This window comes from Solanum lycopersicum, chromosome 6 (genome assembly GCF_036512215.1).
Source record: "Solanum lycopersicum chromosome 6, SLM_r2.1".
Classification (NCBI taxonomy): Eukaryota; Viridiplantae; Streptophyta; class Magnoliopsida; order Solanales; family Solanaceae; genus Solanum; species Solanum lycopersicum.
In genome coordinates this window covers 6,826,333-6,841,316 of record NC_090805.1, presented here as the reverse complement: position 1 = coordinate 6,841,316, position 14,984 = coordinate 6,826,333, and the positions used below count along the sequence as shown (strand labels likewise).

The 14,984-nt window shown below is 38.3% G+C and overlaps 1 protein-coding gene across 4 annotated transcripts in view; it reads right to left on the bottom strand.

The window, feature by feature from the left end:
- The window catches only part of LOC101248395 (chaperone protein ClpB4, mitochondrial), a 45,933-nt gene that overhangs the window by 5,245 nt on the left and 25,704 nt on the right, over nt 1-14,984 (bottom strand). For all 4 annotated transcript variants that reach the window (XM_010323592.4, XM_069299048.1, XM_010323590.4 and 1 more), the window contains exons 8-9: nt 1,626-1,891; nt 605-1,534 (exon numbers count right to left, since the gene is read on the bottom strand). In XM_010323592.4, coding sequence (XP_010321894.1) covers nt 605-1,534; nt 1,626-1,891 — 1,196 coding nt within the window. The remainder of the gene's footprint in view (nt 1-604; nt 1,535-1,625; nt 1,892-14,984) is intronic.

Sequence of the window (14,984 nt, the reverse complement as noted above, 5' to 3'; positions counted from 1 at the left end):
GCAGCAAGTGATTTATCTTCCGTCACAACTTCCCAAAGATCATAGGCTTCCAAACAAGCTTGCATCTTCACAGATCAGATTTGGTAATTTTCACCAGTGAAAGTGAATGGTGGATCTAAAGGTAGGTTGTTGGATGCCATTTGTGTTGTAGGTTAAAACTTTTTTTGTCTTGTAATATCAACTAGAAGCCCTGATGCCACTGTTAGAACAAAAATACCCAAGAAACTGATTTGGAAAAATAAAAATAGAGTTAACTTATGAAATTCCTTATGTATAATAATCTGCAGTAAGTCTGAATTTATACAAGGAAAAAACATAAAAAATTAAAACTAAATGAGAACTTGTGCCACTAACTACCATAAAAGGGGCCACTAGCAGCCATAATGGGGCCACTAACTTCAGAAAGTTGAGCAACTAAAGTTGACTAAGTCTAGCTAGAAAATAGGAAGCACTAAATTAAAATACGTAAAACAGTAGAACTAATAATAAGCTGAAAAAATGTCAACTGTCTAACAAACACAGATGACACTGCAGGAAACAAAAGGAACGGAACAAAAATGTACATATGAAATCAGGAGGATCAGGATTCACACATCTATATTACCTGGAGCTCAACAATTCTGCTAACTTGCTTAAGGTCCAGAGGCTGGAAAACAATATATTCATCAACTCGATTCATAAACTCGGGACGGAAGGTCTGTCTTGCCAATTCAATAACCTGCTTTTTCATCAAATCATAAACTGCCTCCTGGCTATCTTGAGTGTTCCGAAGAGTCTCAAGAATGTAGTGTGACCCAATGTTTGATGTCATTATTACAACAGTGTTTGTGAAACTAACAGTCCTCCCTTGAGAATCAGTTATTCTTCCATCGTCCAACAACTGTAAGAGAATGTTGAACACATCATGATGTGCTTTCTCAATTTCATCAAATAGGATCACAGAGTAAGGCCTCCGACGGACCACTTCGGTGAGTTGCCCACCCTCTTCATATCCAACATAACCTGGTGGTGCACCAACCAACCGTGAAACAGCATGTTTCTCCATGTATTCACTCATGTCAATACGCACCAAAGCGTTTTCAGTATTGAAAAGGTAAGCAGCAAGAGCCTTTCCAAGTTCAGTTTTGCCAACTCCTGTAGGGCCCATAAACATAAAGCTTGCAATGGGCCGATTTGGATCGGATAGGCCTGCCCTGGATCGCCTGATTGAATCAGCTACAGATTTTACTGCCATATCCTGACCAATAACTCTTTTGTGAAGTTCATTTTCTAAAAAGACAAGCTTGTCTCTCTCAGACTGCTGAAGGTTTGATAATGGTATGCCCGTCCACTTGCTTACAATTTCAATAATATCAAGATCTGTTACTTCTTCGCGAAGCATTGAACTCCCAGACTTCTGGTAGTCAGCCAGGTTTCTCTCTGCTTCTTCTAGCTGGCGTTGAAGGGTAATTAGGGTCCCATACTTGAGTTCAGCAGCACGATTCAAGTCATAATCACGTTCAGCAGCTTCCATCTCTAAGTTCACCCTGTCAATCTACTCAACAAAAAAGATTAGACAGTAATCATGAGAATACAAATAAAAATTGCAACTTGAATTGATTTCAGCATCGAAAACAGTTATCCACCTCTTCCTTTATAGAACGTATGCGTGTCATCAAAGCTTTCTCGCGTTCCCACTGTTCGTTTAACTCTTTCTGGTTTTGCTTAAAGGAGTTCAAATCACTTTCTAGCTTGTTCAATCTTTCTTTGGATGCTTTATCCGTGTCATTCTTCAGAGACAGTTTCTCCATTTCCAACTTCATCACAGTCCTATCTATCTCATCTAATTCAGTTGGCTTTGAAGTAATTTCCATCTTTAGTTTTGCAGCAGCTTCATCAACAAGGTCAATTGCTGAAAAGTAATAATAGAATATAGAGTGAGAAACACTAAATAAAAGTATGTCAAATCACGAACATACTGTACTTAAAATATTGTACAAGCAGCTTGGAATCTTGATCCATCAGTCCACTAGATGCTATGAAAACATTTAAATGAGGCATAAAAATAAGCAGCTGGACCTTTAAACTTTCTTAATCTATAAAAAAACCAGGCTGCTGTACTAATTTTGAAGATTTCAATATCTGAAACCTGTTGCCGTTACACTTGAGGAAGAAGCAGCTAAGTCGGTTTATTCAACCGAAGGGAAACTAATTGAGCGAAGAGTTTGTATTATATTTCATGAATGAATTAATGATCAACCAAGAGGGAAGCTAATTGAGAGAAAATATAGAAAAGAGAGGAGTGGTTATGTTATCTTTCATGAATGAATCTTGTATCCATTACTATTTACTTTATGCCCAATCTAGAATGGAACAGAACTAACTAATGGAAACTGCTATAGCACTAACTGAATTGCTACAGTATTAACAAAATTTTGAACTTCTGCCTGACTAACTCTTAACTGATCCATCCACATCAGCTGCCAGCTCACCTCAACATCTCTGCTCCTTCTACTTGTATCAATACCACCCCCACCCCTGTGAAGGAAGGATGGAAACCTTTGTTGCAATTAAGGTAGGAACTCCAAAGTAGCCTGTGCAGCATCAATACATGTCCATTTGATGAGCACCGAATACAACCTTGTTACCCCATTTTACCAATCTATATCTAACATAGATCTAGGTAAAGGACAATGAGGACTGGACAGAGGGATGGTTGATATTCAGAGGTACATCATGACACCTCTTCAACTGTGACACATAGAATAGGATGTATGAGAACATCATCAGGGAGTAAGAGTCTCCAGGCAACATCAGCAATCTTGGCCTCAAAAAGATAAGGTTCATAATACTTAACAGCAAACTTGTTAAATGGTCAGGAAGCCACTGAAAGCTCTCTGTAAGGTTGTAATTTCAGATATTTCCAATCACCAACTTCAAAGAACCTGTCTGATCTGTGTTTATCAGCCACATTTTCATCCTTTGATGTGCCCTGGCAGTAATTAAAACTTCAACAGCTAAATGACAGCTTCCCTAGCTTCAAGTGTCCTATCCACTATCTCATTAAAACTCACTGCAACACCACGTATCCGAAAGACGGACCAGACAGCAGATTTCTGGTGTTGCAGGTGGCATGCACGAACACCATCCACGGACCGTAGGAGGACCCATAGTCCATCTTGTAGGTCCGTGGTTAGTGTCAGAAACTCCCTCCAGAACTCAGCCCAAATTTTAGTCTAAGTGCGGACCCACGGCTGAACCTACGGTCCATAGATCAGGTCAAGGATCGTGGTTCGTGTCCATGCATCGATGCCCCAAAATCCTCACGAACGACGGTCGACCAGCATGGACCGTCAGTCAACCCGACAACAATTGAGTTGGACGGGTCCTTTGGTCTTTTACTATTTCGTTGGATCCCTAAACTAAGTCGTTAGGATCCTAAGTTACGAGGTTTTAGTCAGTTTTACCTAGAAATAGCTAAAACTTACCTAAGTCAAATCATTAATCAAAACTTAGAGAAATTAGAGTGCAAGTGAGAAAAGAGGTCAAGAACCCTAGTTCTCCATCCGTTCCAACCTCGAAATCGAAAGATTTCTTCGTGGAATTCGTCACCGGGTATGTCGTGGATTTCGTCACCACGTATGTGAAATTTCACTTGTGGGTTCCTTTCGCCAATTAGGTCCCTAGATTCCAGTCAAATTTTTGATTCCTTTACCATGACTAAACCTAGAGTTTCTAGAACTTCAGCAGATTATCATGAATTAGTTATCTACATGTTCCGAATCAAATTATTATGTTGTTAAATTGCTTCATGCATGAATTCCAGAACTCTAGCTATGTATTTCCGTAGTTTTCGAATTACACATGTTATCTTAGATATTTCAGTTATTTTAGATATACATATTATTGCACATTCTATGTTTACATGTCAGTTTTGAGCTATCTAGTATATTTCAAAATTTCAGACATAATGTGTATACTAAATAATCAATTGGGAGTAGCATAATATCGAATTGAACTAAGATTCAACGTATCCAAATAGTCCCAAAATTACTAGTCACGTAAGTTGTAAGTACCCTCTGCGGGCATCATTTTGTGATCACGCCAGCATGCCTCTATACCTTTGGCCGGGTATATTGGGTCCTCACGATAGAGCGCATACATCGAACTCTACATTTAACTCATGTGATTTTATTATCGGTAATTAATGGCTCCTACAGTCCAGTCAGACTCCATTGAGTTGACCACATTTCAGTACAGTCAGTATTCAGTCTCAGCATGTTATAAATTGGTCATTGCACTTAGTTAGCTCAGTATTCAATATCTCTATCATATTTAGATAATGCATTTGCTTTATTGCTTGTTTAATTATATGTTTATTTCAGCTCAGCTCTACTCTATCCTACATGCTCAGCACCTTTCAAGTACAAGTGCATACTCTGCACTACACCTTCTAGTGACGTAGGCTCAGGTCCTTAACAGCCAGATCACACATAGATCAATTCTGATCTTCAGTTCAGCATCATCAGTGGTGAGTCCTCATTCTTCAAGGACTAGTGACATGTTTATCTTTATTGCTTTTAATCTTTAGTTTCACTTTTGCTAGATCTAGTTGGGGCATATCCGAACATTTCTAGTCAGTTTAGAGGCTTATTTCAGACATAGTAGATTCAACTTGGTATTTGAATTTGACATTCCTTTGTATTAAACTCTCAGTTTTTATATATTCAGCTTTATTATGGGTATTCCCCATCACTTTCTTTTGATGATTTTTAAGTTTCCGCATCAATACTCTCATCATATTATGCTTGGGCCATGCCAGCAGGGTTAGCTAGGAGTAACTCATGATTTTATTCCCATGTGTTCATCTCAGGGGTAGCTCGGGGCATGACAAGTATTAAAGCGTTAGATTTAAGGGTCCTAGGATGCATGAAAAGTCGCACTAGGTAGAGTGTTTTTCATGGATGATACGAGTCTGACTTAGATGTTCATGCATTGTTAGATCCAGGGGCTACTTTCTCTATTGTAACTCTTTCATATAATGGTTAAATTCAGTACTAATCTAGAAACTCTTTCAGAACCCTTCTTAGTCTCTACTCCAGTTGGTGACCTAGTTATAGCTAGACGAGTATACCTAAATTTCCCTGTTACAGTCTCTCAGAAAGTCACCTCGGTAGATCTTATAGAGTTAGAAATAAGACTTCAATGTCACTTTAGACATGGATTGGTTACATTCTTGTTATACCTCAGTCGATTGTAGAACTAGGATTGTTCGTTTTCAGTTTCCAGAAGAACCAATGTTAGAATGGAAGGGTAATAGCTTAGCGTCCATGGGTCAATTCATTTCTTACGTTGTGAGAAATATAGAAAAAGAATATTATTGAATTGTTGTTGTTGTCTACATATTACATTACGACCCTATTTACAGATACCAAAATACAATCCTTTACCAAGTAAAATACTATTTACTAAAATACAATCCTTTACCAAGTAGGATACTATTTACTATTCACATTTTCTATTTGGTCAAACCAATCGGTTGACTGTTAGATATTCATTTTATTCTTTTGACACTTTTTTACAATAAGAGAAAAGTTGAAGGAGTGTGTAATACACTCGTTCATAACGAGACAAACGATGAATTAGATGATTACATGTGTTATTTTAAGTTAAAAATTATTTTAAAATCTATTTAGTAAATAAACTAGAAATACTATTCTAAAAAAATCTTTAAACCCTCCCCTCCCACCCCCACCCCCACCCCCTAGGGTAGTTGTCTTTCTCTACTATACCCAACAATTTTCTTAATTTGCTCTTTAAAATTATTTTACGTTCTTTTTTTCAATCTATCTTAGTGTTGTTTTGAGAGAAAAGAGAGGAGAATGAGGGAGACAAGGAGAGGAAGAAAGAAAACTGCAAAATATGAGTGTTCATATCCACTTTTTCCGATGAAAAAGGTGGAATCGGAAATTGTCTTTTTTCACACCCTCTATATCTTTTTTGTGCTTTTTTCCCTTTTCTTTTGCTATGTGGAATCGAAATTCGTCTTTTTCATACACTATGTATCTCTTTTGTGCTTTTTTTGTTTTCTTTTACTATTTTCTTTCTTTTTAGTGTTGTTTTGTGGGAAGAGAAGAAGGAAAGATCAAATATGAAATATGGGTGTTGGTATCAATTGATCCGGCAAAAAAGGTAGAGGTAAGTGATGGTAAATTTATAAAAGTAATACAGTGAAGAAGAAAAAATGACTTAAAAACTGATTTGAGTAAAAAAAAATGAGCTCCATTGAAGGAGATTAAGCTTGAAAAAATGGTGGGAGGTGGCGACTTGAAAATTGGAGAAGAAAAAGAGAAAATAAAATAAAAAATTAGCTAAATTAAGCCTCTGGCGAACCATTATTGAGTGTATCACACTCACTTTGACATGTCAGCAAAAAGTGTCTAAATGACACAATGATATCCTACATATCAGTTAAGGTGTCTAAATGAAATTTGGTGCCAAATTTTTGTCCTTTCTATTTGTATTCCTATTCTATTCTAATAGGATTGTATAAACTATTCCTATTCTAACGCTTCCCCCTCAAGCTAGTGTGTACAATTCATGTACCTAGCTTGTTACAAATGTAATTAACACGGGGACCGGTGAGGGACTTAGTAAGATATTTGCAAACTTCGCAAAACTGACGGTCAATCTCAATGTGCTTGTCTTCTCATTAAATATCGGATTTGAAGCATGTCAGTCAAGCTCAATGTGCTTAATCTTCGCATGAATACTGAATTTGATTCATAATATTGGTGTTGAACTTCCCAAACCAAGCTTGAGAAAAATTGCTCTAGATCATAGAATAATCCGCACAATCGACATACAAGGCTACTAAACTCCCCTAGAGAAACAAAGTGCTCAAATCTAGTATAAATTATATGGATTGTGTTGGAATCAATAGATGAGTTGACATTAAATAAGAAAGTAACCAAAAAATTGATCGGAACGTGCTCATATGTCGGAGTATTAGATTTGATGGCTAAAAGTAAAAATAGATTATATGTGCATAGTCGGAATGATGTCATGACCCAACTAGTAAATAGAAATTATATAGGATAGTTCGAATTGATAGAATGACCCCATTGAAAAAAAGAAATAATATGGGTAGGATTGAAATGATTGCACAACCCTATGCAAATCAGATTTGAGGAGTCACCGGAAAGACGAATGGAACTATGCAAATCAAATCTGAGTCACTGAAAAAATATGATGCCATGCAACTCAGATATGAGAAAATAACTTTAAAAAAACTTATGGTACAACACAAATTAAATATGAAAACATAGTCCGGGAAGATGCACGATGCTACACAAATAAGATATGAAAAAAAAGGTAGTCATCAAAAAGATGGCACAGTGCTACAATATGAAAAGTAGTCACCGAAATGATGGCACAATGCTATACAAATTAAATATGCAAAAGTAGTCACTTGTATGATGGCACAGTGTTACACAATACAAATTAAATATGAAAAAATAGTCACCGAAATTTATGGCACACTGCTACAAATTGAATATGAGAAATAGTCATCAGAAATATACACAATGACCCAACTTTTGCTAGCATAATCATTAGCCGGACAGGCAGCATACGTGGGTGTCACCCGCCGACAGCATAAGCTCTTTGATTTTCTACTATGATCATAGAGGCTCTAATACCATGTGAAAAATATAGGAAAAAAATATTATTGAATTGTCGTTGTCTACATTATTATATTGAGAACCTATTTATAGACACCAAAGTATAATCCTTTTCCAAGTAGGATACTATTTACTATTGCTACTTTTCTATTTCTATTTCTATTCTATTCAAAATAGGATTGTATAAACCTATTTCTATTCTAGTTGTATAAACATATTGCTATTCTAATAGGTTTGTATAAACCTATTCATACGCTAACATACCTTAAGGCCAGAAAGATGATTTCTCAGGGGTATCTCTATCATCTAGTTGAGGTTAAGGATTTAAGCTCCAAAACCCCAACTCTTGAGACAGTTCCAGTAGTCAATGAGTTAGTCATTGAGTTCCAGAAAATCTATTCTGAGTTCCTCCCAAAAGGGAAATCAACTTTGGAATTAATCTCCTTCCAAATACCCAGCCTATTTCTACTCCTCCCTTCAGAATGGCTCTAGGTGAGCTTAAGGAATTAAAAGAGCAGTTGAAAGACCTAGATAAAGGCTTCATCAAACCTAGTATTTTCCCATTGGGTGCACCAATGTTGTTCATAAAGAATAAAGATGGGTCTCTCAGATTTTATATATTCAATTTTAGAATGTGTATTCCCCATCACTTCCATTTTCATGATATTTAAGTTTCCGCATCAGTTTTGTATCATAGTATGTGCAGGTCATGCTAGTAAGGTTAGCTTGGGGTCACTCGTGATCCTACGTCTTGCGTTCGCGTCTCGATGGTAGCTCGAGGCGTGACACTCACCCACCAAGTAAGGCATATGAATAGGAGGTACACCTTCCCTAGCTTCAAGTGTCTTATCCACCACCTCAGTTGCACTCTCATCCACCAAATAAGGCAAATGAATACGTGGTATCTAACCACCTCATATGGAGTACACTTGATATTAGAGTGAAAGGTAGTGTCATACCACCATTCTGTTAGGGTTAGAGAAGTAGCCCAATCCTTTGGACTAGGAGTGACAAACGAGCGAGTTGCGTCGAATATTAGTCCATCAAAAATGAGTTAAATAAAAATGAGAAAATGGGTAATAACGAGTTACCCCATGGATAATATGGGTATCTAAAAGAGGGTCGATTTATTTTTACCGAGCAGCGGCCTAGGCAGTCTTGTAAACGCCTGCAACACAGCCTATCTTACACCCACAAATTTGACTAAGTATAGAAATACTTAAACAGCAAAGTTAAACAACAAACAGAATTTACAGGAACTCGTCCCAACCTTTATTAATCTGATAATTAATACAAAGGGAAGGCTTCACGAATTTGTCTAAGGCCCAAAACACACTCTCTCTGCCTTGGACAAAATTTCCACCCTTAATAAAATTTCTGCACATGACAGTTACATGCGGCAGTTACAAATGACACCTGTTTGACACTTGTCATCACAGGATTCAAACTAAGTTTCCAACAGCTATATTTCTAACAAATAGAATCTAATTCAAGTTACATCTTTATCCACACGAAATACTAATATTCTAGCAGTTAGAATATTTCAGCTACATTCCAACACTTAGAATATTTCAGCCAGCTTCCAATACTTAGAATATTTCAGCTGTCCTCCACCACTTAGTTTTATTTCAGCAATTCACGTGAAGTGCCTTTGTTCTTGCCATTGTCAAGTCTTCACAGCTTTGCCTTGTCAAGCCAACACGCTACCTTGCCAATGACTCTAGCTCGCACGTAAGCCTTGCATGTTCAAGCTGCCTTGCCAACACCCAAGCACCTTGAACCTATGTTGCACTGTTTTGCCCTCATTCATGTCAAGACCAATGCCCAAGTCCTTCACATGTCTGCACGTAGTTAAATCAAATAGTTTACGGGTCTAACAGGCCACCCGCACCACTTTAACTCGATGTCCTCATCGAGACTGTTTTAAGATAGTCCTCGATTTGAGCATCAAACTGCCATAAGTCTTTCGCTTTCTCCCAAACTGTATCAGCTGCACTCTTGCCTTTCCAGTGAGCCAAGAATTCTGTCTTAGTATTCTTCTTACTTGTGCCCAAAACCCGGTGATCAAGGATCTTCTCAATTTCAGCATGATACTGTGTAGGTACTAATGGAGGAGCCCTCTTTGACCTGTTTTTTATCCTAATCATCTGCATCTGCAAAGTAAGGTTTCAAGAAACTCACATGGAAAGTGGAATGAATTTTTAACCTTTCTGGCAACTTTAATCTGTAAGCAACTTCGTCCACTCGTTTGACCACTTCGAATGGACCATCATACTTAGGAATCAAATCCCGATGTCTATTCTTACTTACAATCTGTTTCCAGATTTGTGGAGTACGTTTCAGTAACACCTTGTCACCCACATTAAACTCAACTGAACGACGATGTTGATCAGCATACTTCTTCATGCGCTGCTAAGCCTTGCACAAGCTATCCTGTGCCTCAGATAACATTTCAAGTCTGTCCCTTGCAACCCTGTATGCTGCTAGACACTTTTCCTGATTTTTAGATTTGGCAACATCTAGTGGCGTCATCGGCTGTTCCCTAAAACAATTTCAAAAGGGCTCATTTCTGTTGCAGACGACTTGTGCAGATTATAGCAGAATTGCGGAGTGTCTAACAATGTCACCCAATTCCGTTGACTTGCTGTTACATAGTGCCTCAAGTATTCTTCCAACAAGTGATTAATTCTTTCTGTCTGTCCATCTGTTTGTGGATGATTCGCAGTAGAAAATTTTAACTCAGTTCCCATCATATTGAACAAAGTTGTCCAAAATCTACCAGTGAACCTTGTATCTCTATCACTCACAATGTCAGCCGGAACACCTAAGTAATTAACCACATATTTGTAGAACAAATCAACAGCAACTTCAGATGAACATAGTTCAGGTGCAGCAACAAAAACATAATATTTTGAAAACCTGTCGACTACCACCATGATAGATGCTTTACCGTTAACTTTAGGAAATCCAGAAATGAAATCCATGCTTATTGATAGCCACGACCTTTCAGGAATAGGCAAAGGTTGCAACAAACCTGCTTCCTTTTTACGTTCGGTCTTGTAAACTTGACAAACATGACAAGTCTTGACATATGCCTCTATATCGTCTTCCATCTTTGGCCAAAAATAAACGCGAGACAGTAAGGCTAACATCCTTTCAACACCTGGATGTCCAGCCTAAGCAGAATCATGCGCCTCTTTCATTAAGTCTTTGCGCAGTCCACCCTAATTTGGTACAACGATTCTCCCCCCTTTAAAATAGAGCAGATCGTCCTGATCCAATACCTTCTCATTGTGCCATCTTGCACTTGACCCATCCATTTAACATACAATGAATCATTTGCAGCACAAAACCTGATTCTATCATAGAAATCAGATTCGAGTTTTGAAATTGAATATACTGCAACAAACACTTCTTTTCTACTCAGCGCATCAGCAACCTGGTTGTGTTTTCCTGATTTATGTTCCCACATGAAATCATATTCTCCCAGGAATTCTTGCCATCGTGCTTGTTTAGGATTCAACTTTTTCTGTGTCTTGAAAAATGTATTTGCTACATTATCAGTTCTTACTACAAATCAAGTACCCAGGAGATAAACTCTCCAAACCTACAAACAGTGTACCACTGCAACCATCTCTTTTTCATGTGTTGAGTATCGCTGTTCAGCATCATTCAATTTCCTACTTTCAAAGGCCACTGGATAATCTTCCTGCACTAATACGCCACCAATTGCCTTGTCTGACGCATCAGTGTGCACTTCAAATGGTAACTCAAAATCAGGTAACTTGAGTATTGGTTCAGATGCAATAGCATTCTTCAAATTCTGAAATGCTTCATCACATCATTCAGACCAAACCCACTTCGTATCTTTCTTCAACAAGTCTGTCAAAGCCGTTGCCCTTTTTGAGTAACCAGCAATGAATTTTCTGTAATAGTTAGCCAAGCCAAGAAACGACCTCAAATCCTTCACATGACGAGGTTCCTGCCAATCAACAATAGCTTGCACTTTCTTAGGATCCATTCGAACTATGTTTCTACTAATAAGATACCCCAAAAATTTTATCTCCTGTTGAGCAAACTCACACTTTTCCATCTTAACATAAAGTGTGTATTTTCTCAACTGAGACAGAACCAAACTTAAGTGATTAACATGTTCCTCCAATGTTCGACTATAAATGACAATATCATCTAGATAGACAACAACAAAGTCATCAAGATAGTCAAACAGTACATTATTCATTAAGTTGCAAAATGTTGCCGGAGCATTAGTCAGCCCAAATGGCATTACAAGGAATACATATGAACCATATCTAGTTACGCATGTTGTTTTTGGTTCATCACCTTCTGCTATCCTAACCTGCTAATAGCCTGCCCTAAGACCATGTTTTGTGAACCAGCATGCCTTACTCAACTTGTCCATCAAATCCTGCACCAATGGAACTGAATACTTGTTCTTTACAGTTGCCTTGTTCAGCGCCCTGTAGTCTACACACATTCACATCGTCCCATCCTATTTCTTTTGAAATAAAACAGGGGCACCATATGGAGCCTTAGATGGCTGAATCAATCCAGCATCCAACAACTCGTTCAATTGTTTGCGTAATTCAGCCAATTCCTTGGGAGTCATACGATAAGGAGCCTGTGTAGGAGCAACGATACCAGGCAGCAACTTAATTTTATGATCGATATCCCTCCTTGGTGGTAATGTCTTTGGTAATTCAGGCGGCATAACATCAGCATACTGTTTAAGCAATTCAGCAACACAATCATGCACTTCCATCTTAACATTAGGTTTCACTTCAACCAAGGCAGCAAGTATAGTGTCATCACCTTTCTTCAGCCCTTTGTCGATTGACATAGTAGACAAGAACATCCCCTTGTCTTTCTTCTTTGCAACTTTATTAATGTTCCCAAATGGATGAACTCCTTTAAGAAATCCATCATTAATTCCATTCATGACCATCACTCCATCTAAGTGAGGAAACGGAACAAACTGAAATTTTCTTAGAAAATCAATCCCAAGAATGATCTCAAATTCACCAAGCAGCATCACCATCAAATTATGTTTTCCCACCCAATTTCCAGTCGACATAGATACACCATAAGCCATACCCACAATGGTCTGTGCCTTAGCATTGACTGTTTTGACGTCGGAAGGGCATTTAGACAACTTCAGCCCCAATTTTGTAGCCATTCTCACATCTACAAACGTATGAGCGGCTCCTGTATCAAACATTGTCATCACACATTGCTCTTTCACTGTGATTTCTATATGAATTAGGGAAGCATGAGGATTTGAAGTACTAGACATCGCTCCAACATTATTAATCCTCGTAATAGGTTGAAGGACAATCCCAATGGGTTTGCCATTGCAGCCACGATTTCCTCATCTTCTTCCCTTTGATTCATATTTCCAGCAAGCAAAGCACTTACTTTTTCCCGGTTCGGACAAGACTTGGCCAAATGAGGACCGCCACAAGTCCAACAGCCCTTAGAATTACCATCTTTGTTCTTTGGTTTGTCTTTTCCATCCTTCATTTGCGCCTTTCCTTTGTCATTTGTACAGTCCTTACGACTATCCTTTTTCCATTCACCTTTCTTATCGTTCTTTTTCTTAGTTTTTGAAGTAGAGGGAACATCCGTCAAAGGACGAGTCGTCCAAAAGTCAACCAATGAATCTACAGCAGCAATTGCGCCAGGCAGATCTTTAACATTCTACCTCCGAAATTAGTTCTGCGCAGCCTTGCATACCCGAAATGAAGTTGTGTAATTTATCCTCATCAGACATGTTTTGAATGTCTAACATCAAAGAAGTGAATTCTTTAATGTATTCCCCCACCGAACCTGTCTGCCTTAGCCTTTTCAACTTATCCCTTGCAAGCCAAGAAGTGTTGCTAGGAAGAAATTGATCATGCATTTCTTTTATTAACTTATCCCACGTATCAATTCTAGGACGACCAGCACTTACATCATTTGCATTTTGAGTTCTCCACCAAAGTTTAGCATCACCCATCAAGTACATTGTGGTAATGTTTAACTTGTCAGCGTTAGGCACCCTTGCAACATTAAAATACTGTTCCATGTCCCAAATGAAGTTTTCCAGTTCATTAGAACTTCTTGCACCACTAAAGGCTTTAGGTTCTGAAATTTTAATCTTAGATGATTCAACACGATTTGAACTCAATGTAGCCACAGCCCGACACAATACAACGATCTCTGCCCGAAGGTTCTCATTTTCCTTCTGCAGTCCCTCAAGTTGTTGTGTAGTTGTGGTACGAAAATTCAAGATTTCAGTGATATGATTATAAACATTCTGTAGATATACACCAAACTCCCCCTGAACTTTCTCAGCGTTAAGTCTCAAATCAATGACTTGTGAAACAAATCCACAAACGAAGGGTCTCCCAAAATATCATCTGTAAACCCAACGAATGCTTCAATTTTGCGTGTCAGTTCCCACAGTTTTGCGTTTTTCACCATCGTTCAACCGTGCTCTGATACCAATTGAAAGAGGGTCGATTTATTTTTACTGAACACCGCCCTAGGCAGTCTTGCAAACGACTACAACACTCAGCCTATCTTACACCCACAAATTTGAAACAGCAAAGTTAAACAACAAACAAAATTTACAGGAACTCGTCCCAACCTTTATTAATCTGATAATTAATACAAAGGAAAGGCTTCACGAATTTGTCTAAGGCCAGAAAACACACTCTCTCTTTGCCTTAGACGAAATTTCCACCCTTAATAAAATTTCTGCACATGACAGTTACATGCGGCAATTACAAATGACACGTGTCCGACACTTGTCATCACAGAATTCAAACTGAAGTTTCCAACAGCTATATCTCTAACAGATAGAATCTAATTCAAATTACATCTTTATCCACACGAAATACTAATATTCTAACACTTAGAATATTTCAGGCTACATTCCAACACTTAGAATATTTTCAGCCAGCTTCCAATACTTAGAATATTTTAGCTGTCCTCCACCACTTAGTTTTATTTTAGCAATTCACGTGAACTGCCTTTGTTCTTGCCATTGTCCAGTCTTCACAGCTTTGCCTTGTCAAGCCAACACGCTGCCTTGCCAATGACTCTAGCCCGCACGTAAGCCTTGCATGTTCAAGCTTTCTTGCCAACACCCAAGCACCTTGAACCTGTGTTGCACTGTTTTGCCCCCATTCATGTCAAGACCAATGCCCAATTCCTTGACATGTCTGCACGTAGTTAGATCAAGTAGTTTACGGGTCTAACAATATCCATATTATAGGGAATCTCTTGCCCTACTCCCCCCCCCCCCCGGCCATATCACTCCAC